Source organism: Nestor notabilis, unplaced genomic scaffold (genome assembly GCF_000696875.1).
Source record: "Nestor notabilis isolate BGI_N333 unplaced genomic scaffold, ASM69687v1 Scaffold33470, whole genome shotgun sequence".
Taxonomy (NCBI): Eukaryota; Metazoa; Chordata; class Aves; order Psittaciformes; family Psittacidae; genus Nestor; species Nestor notabilis.
The window spans coordinates 1-5,880 of NW_009910286.1; the positions used below are offsets into that span (position 1 = coordinate 1).

Sequence of the window (5,880 nt, forward strand, 5' to 3'; positions counted from 1 at the left end):
GGAGGCCTGCGGCGTGCACCGCCCCGAGAGGCATCCGTCGTGCGAGAGCTCTGCGAGCATGGGAAGGAGCTTGGAAGCGCATCCAGATGGAGAGTTGGTTGCTTTTTCCTTCCCTATGGAACTCCCCCCCTCCCCTTTGCTGTGGCCAGCACTGCAAGTAACCCCTCCTCAGTCCCCCCATGTCACACTTTTCTTCTCCAGCCACCCCAGCATCTTGTTTCCTTGCTGGAAAAGGTGAGCTCCTGTCCCTGGCAAGGGTCAGTGCTTGACAAGAGCTTAGGAGGGGACGCTTTGCTTGCAACCGGTTTTCTCTCCTGTGCATTTGCAGCACTCCTGGGCATTGCTTGCTCTGCCCCAACATGCAAAGCAGAGCCGGCTGCTGGGCACTCAGAGTAAGGAAGTACAGAGTGGGTCCAAACACATTGCATTTGGAAGGATGCACACTCCTGTTACTATCAAGCCATAACCTCCCATATGACCCAGTATGCTGAATCCTCTAGTAAATGACTGGTGGCATGAATCAGGAAGAAAAACAGGGAAGATTAGGAAGTGAGTCAAGGTAATCTCACTGCAGGGCTGGGAGTTGTCCTTTTGATATATCACAAGCATCACTCGTCCAAGGGATGCGCCAGTCTGGAGGTGAGTGAAGCCATCAAATTTTCCCAACAATGGTTTAGTTCAGCCAAATCTGGTCCTACCATGACTGATGGGATGAGCCTCTGAAGAGCTGATGTTTTTTTCACCTCTTCCAGGTGACTATAATTACTATCTTGAAACTGAACTCTTAATGTTCACTAATTGTGCTGGAAGTAAGGTTTTAGAAATGCCAAGTACCACAAGGCTGTCAATTTTTGGAAACCTGGGTTTGAAAGATGATTTTAACAGCTCTTAGGTAACACCTTATTTCCCAGTTCTTCTTTGTTTCCATTTAAAAGATCCCATGCAATCCTCCCTGACCCCCACATAAGGATTCTGGGAAGCTCTTTACTTCTAGACATGTGGGATCTGCTGGTCTGTTAAATCTGCCTCCCTGTTCTGGCTTTGCTTTGGACAGAACAGATGCTTAGTTCAAAAATAAGCACCCTATCAGCAATATGACCATTTAATCATTTATTTCAACAGATGTGAAGAACAACCCTTCTGATGAATAAAATTACACCTTCTGGACTACAGGCAAGAAACTACAGAACTAAACTCTATGCCAAGTTGCTGTCACAGCCCAGGTTTAGGTAAGTGGAGTTGTCTTCAAGTATTCAATCCTCGATTGGGTTTCCTTTAAGGGGTATCCTTGCTCTCAGACATCTGCTGACTACCTGTTCCTACAAAATGACATCAGTTATTCTACTGAAATACTTGGCTGCTTGTATCTTTTGAGGATGGGGTGAATTTCTAATACATGGGCTATATGTAGATGATATGCCTACATCTATGCATTCACTGTTGTAAGCTTTTCACAACCATGAGGCCCTTTTTAGAATATATTTTAATTCAAGGACTCCGTGAATAAATCTCATTCCATAGGGTTAAGTAAGGGTTGGTAGGTACTTGGCCGTAAGCAGCAAAAGATCTACATCCTAAAACTCAACTGAATGTAGCTAGTAATATTTGACTAATAGGTTTTAGGAGAAGCAATGAAATGTGTTTTGAAACACTAGACACGCCAAGAACAGTTTTTATATAGAAAAGAACTCTAAACAGTGGTAAATTCAGCAGTACATTTGCCCATAGGGCTTGAGTTACTGTACGATATGAACAGTCTGTGAACAGCTACACCTAAGTGTAGAATTGATGCTACATGTCTGAAACATTCCCAAGACCATTTTTACATGTATTTAGTTACTTAGGTATGTTCTTTGGGGGTAACGTGCTGAAGTTTTGCTTCTCTGAGAGCACCACATATTGTGCTGTAGAGGTAATGTATGTCCATAACAGGAGTTCTGTGTTTCAGAGCAAAAAAGGAGTTTATGTAGTTGTTGCTGAATTCCTTGTTAACTAACACAGTTTGTAACATGATTGCACAAGACCGTCACCAAGTTCTGGTTTTCTTTCTTTTAAGTGTTGTGCTGTCTTAAGAAGACATTATTGATGTATAAACCCCTTAAAGCCATGTGTAAATTGTACAAAAAACAGCCTTAAGAAGGCTTAAAATCTGAGCTTTTCCAAAGTGAAGGTAAAATACTCATCCTTCAAAAGGCTGGGAGACCACCACTGACCAGCTGTCCCTGTGAAGCTGCCAGTCAGCTCTCTGCCTAACTCAGGTCCAGTTCATCAAGAACAATTCTTTCTCTCACCTAATAATGAAACTAACTAGTTAGTACTGGAGATAAATATTTATTACAGTATATTTATATTCAGTTTTGCCCCTTTTGCAGATAATTCAGATTTTGTTTTCAAGCATTCCTATGCTTGAGTTATATCAATGTAGGGAACGTTTTGTAACACACACACATCAGAATAAAAATTGTTTATTAAAATAGTTACAAGATGATATAGCTCACTTTATTATAAATATTAGTTATCTTACAGATAAAACATTGAGTATGTTTGTGTAGGAGTGGTTTTTTTCATTTTTTAACACAAACCCAAATATCCCAATACAGGTATTTTCTCCTCCCATATTTGACCATCCATTTTTCACTCATCCACATGATCTTGAAAGTATTCATCCACAAGGGCAGATTTATCTTCTTCACATTCCTGCCAAAAAGAAAACAGGAAAGGTAAAACCTGACTTTTCCCCTTGTGGCTGCTACACCTTGTCTGTTCTATGGTGTTTTATTTTAGAAACCACAACAGGAGCAACGTCTAATATGGGTCCACAAAACATGCAGCAAAACATTCTGAAAAGCAATCTGTTTCTAGAGCTATTGGAATTGTATAGGTAAAAATCTAGATCCAGGGATTCTGCATATTAAAGAGTGCGAAACTGAATTAAAAATGGAATAAAAGCACTGGACTTGTTCCAGAGCATTTATGAGCTGAATAATAAAACCAGACAGGGCTTAGAAAAGATTTTAACACAGCAGTCTTCTGTCATGTATTTTATGGGATAGAATTAGTTCCTAATCTGTATCTCATGTACAACACATGGGGTCAACACAGGAGTTATCAGGGCAGTTTAAGCAGTCATGTAGGAAGAAATCTTAGTGATCTTAATGGTCCCTTCTGACCTTGCAAGTTTAAAATTCCATTATTTTTGGAATCCAAAGCATTTCTTTTAAACACAACCACCTGATCAGTCTATGCATGCAAGAGGATACTAAAGAATTTCACTGTGTAATTGTAAATGAAGATGATAAAAGCACTGTCACTAAAAGACTAAATGTGTCATATTTTGAACGATGCTAAGACAACAAAGAATTTATTAGCAAGGCAAAGAGCAGATTTATATTACAACTTATATTATGGATTTGTTTTAAGGATCCATAATACCATCTTCTCATCAGAAGGACCTTACCTTTGGTTCTTTAAATTCAAGATCTTCTCCATACTGAATGGTAAAGTCTATGTGTTGCAGGACTATGTTAATGCTTTCCTCATCAGAGCGATCAAAAGGGAGAAATCGAACCATACCATAGTCATCAATCTAGAGAAGGGATTCAAAGGATGTTAGTAAGAAAATGCAGTGAGGTCTCACTCACTGCACTCTAAGCTACCTCCTTAAACCACACTTAGGTCTTCCTTGTCTGAAAAATCTAATCATCCAATCTGGAAAAAAAAAACCCCAATAAGTTAAAATAGGCAAAAAGTAAAACCTCAAGTGCCCTGGAGTCTTTCCAGTCCTGGCTTTGTTAACAAGTCTGGTAGGTAAACACGTATTTTTGGGGTGGGGAGAATGATTATAGAACATACAGTATCTATAACAGTAATGAAGTCAGCAACCACCCAGTGTGGTTTATATATGCAGGACTGAATTTAAGGGTACCAGTTAAAAAGCAATATACCCACCAATCCACATATGGATTTAGTCAGCTTTTTAAACTTTTTGCTTTTCAATATATTTGTAGAATCTTCAATCATAGAATACATATCTGGATCCAAGTACCTGGGAGAAACAAAGTCATTGTTAACATGGAAAGAATCCTTGGCCACAGAGCAAATGAGTCACTGTGCTTTTATATAGCTGCCAAAACCACCTGTGATCTGAATGAACTGTGTACCAGGAGAACTTAAAATGTTTAAGAATAGGTTTTGTAGGTATTTGACTGTCTCAGATTATGAATGCTGGTAGAAAGAACTGAAGTGGTTTTATTTTCTCTTTGCTAATGTATTTGTGTACTCAAGAAAGCCTCGAGGAAGACCACAGAGAAAAGCTTTCATTTTGTAATTTTGGCACAAATGTAAAACTAACACAAGTAATTCAGTACGTTCAGTATCAAAAAAACTGATAGGATCACCTGTGGTTTAGGTTTTGAAGCACAGCAGCCTGGAATGTCATTCAGAATGACATCAGTTATTCAAGATAATCAGTTACAGAAAAATCCAGAGATAAGTACAAACACGGAGCTAGCTTTTTGGCTCTGACTAAACTGTAAGCATCCTACCTATGCATTTAAAGCCTATATAAATATATAAGACAAATGCATCATCTCCCATTCCCAAAGAGTATGTTTTAATTGTGGGAAGCATTAAATTGAATTTTCAGTGGAGTTTGCCTCCATGTATTACACTACAAGAGTAATATTTTAGAACTTACTTTTCTATTTCCTTCTTGGCTTTCTTGCTCAGCAAATCCATTTTGGTCATAATGTTAATCTGTGGAATCTCTAAAGATATCATTGCACTGAGAGCTGCCAGAATTCCAGAGATAAACTGAAAGAGTATAAAAATGATGTAGTTAAGTACAGAAAACCACACCACCAACATACAGGCCACTCAATCACAGACCAAATCTAGCTAATGAGTATCTGGAACTTGGACACAAAGCCATGTAAGGAATTATTCTCCACTGGGAAACAGAGGTGCCAAGTATCCCATCCACCATCTATTTCCAGAGCCCCAAATCTGGATCTGCAACTGAAAAGGGCATTAAGAAAATCCAAAGCCCTTCTCTGTATTTTCACTGCCAGATGGGAAAGCAGCCTGTTGTCCCCCCAGGTATGAGAAAGCTCTCATGGAATGACAGGAGAATTTTGGTTGGAAGGGACTTTTTAGAGGTTATCTGGTTCATACAACTGCTTAAAGCAGAGCCAGCTTCAAAGTCAAATCAGGTTGCTCAGGGTTTTTTTTGCCCAGTCAAGGTTTGAGTAACTCCATGAACGTTCACTACAGTCTCTCCATGCCCCTGTTCCACTGACCACTGTAGAAGTCCGACTACTCCTACAGCACAGGTTTTCTTTACATCCAACTGGAATTTTCTTGGTTGCAACCCATGTCCGAGGGAACTGAAGACAGCAATCACATCTCCCCCAGCTTAGGACTCTTCTCTCTGGGCTAAACAACCCCACTTCTGAAATTGCTCAGATTCCTTGTAAAAGTTCATATTGAGAACGCACAACAGATTTCAAATGGATACCTTAAAGGATTCCACCATAAACTGAGAATCCACCAGGAAAACTCCACAGACACGGAATTCCCACTGCTGGAGCTGCTCCACCAGCTGTTTCATCACCGGCAGATGTGTGTAGAGCTCGATCTGACCTGGAGCACATGCAGTACATTAGGTACGCAGAAACGTGAAGCCAGGAGGCACAGCTGAGTTACCGATGCTATAGTACTGCATATGAAGAACGACACCAGAGCACTGATGTCTCTACCTGGGCAGTCAAACAGCACGTAGTCATCCTCCACATGCCCGAGGCTTTCCTCCAGCCAGCTGAAGTTATTGGCGAAGTATTCCATGCAGAACACGAGGCCGCCGTTGGGACCGAACCGTAGGGA

General features: G+C 40.3%; 1 protein-coding gene across 1 annotated transcript; it reads right to left on the reverse strand.

Annotated features, from left to right (window-relative positions):
- Positions 1–2,450: 2,450 nt before the first annotated feature.
- Positions 2,451–5,877, reverse strand: GPN3 (GPN-loop GTPase 3; the record flags this gene model as incomplete). Its single annotated transcript, XM_010009339.1, has 6 exons — positions 2,451–2,697; positions 3,458–3,586; positions 3,949–4,045; positions 4,697–4,812; positions 5,516–5,640; positions 5,757–5,877. Coding segments are annotated over 6 exons (651 nt in total), but the record flags the coding sequence as incomplete, so codon positions are not given.
- Positions 5,878–5,880: the final 3 nt, after the last annotated feature.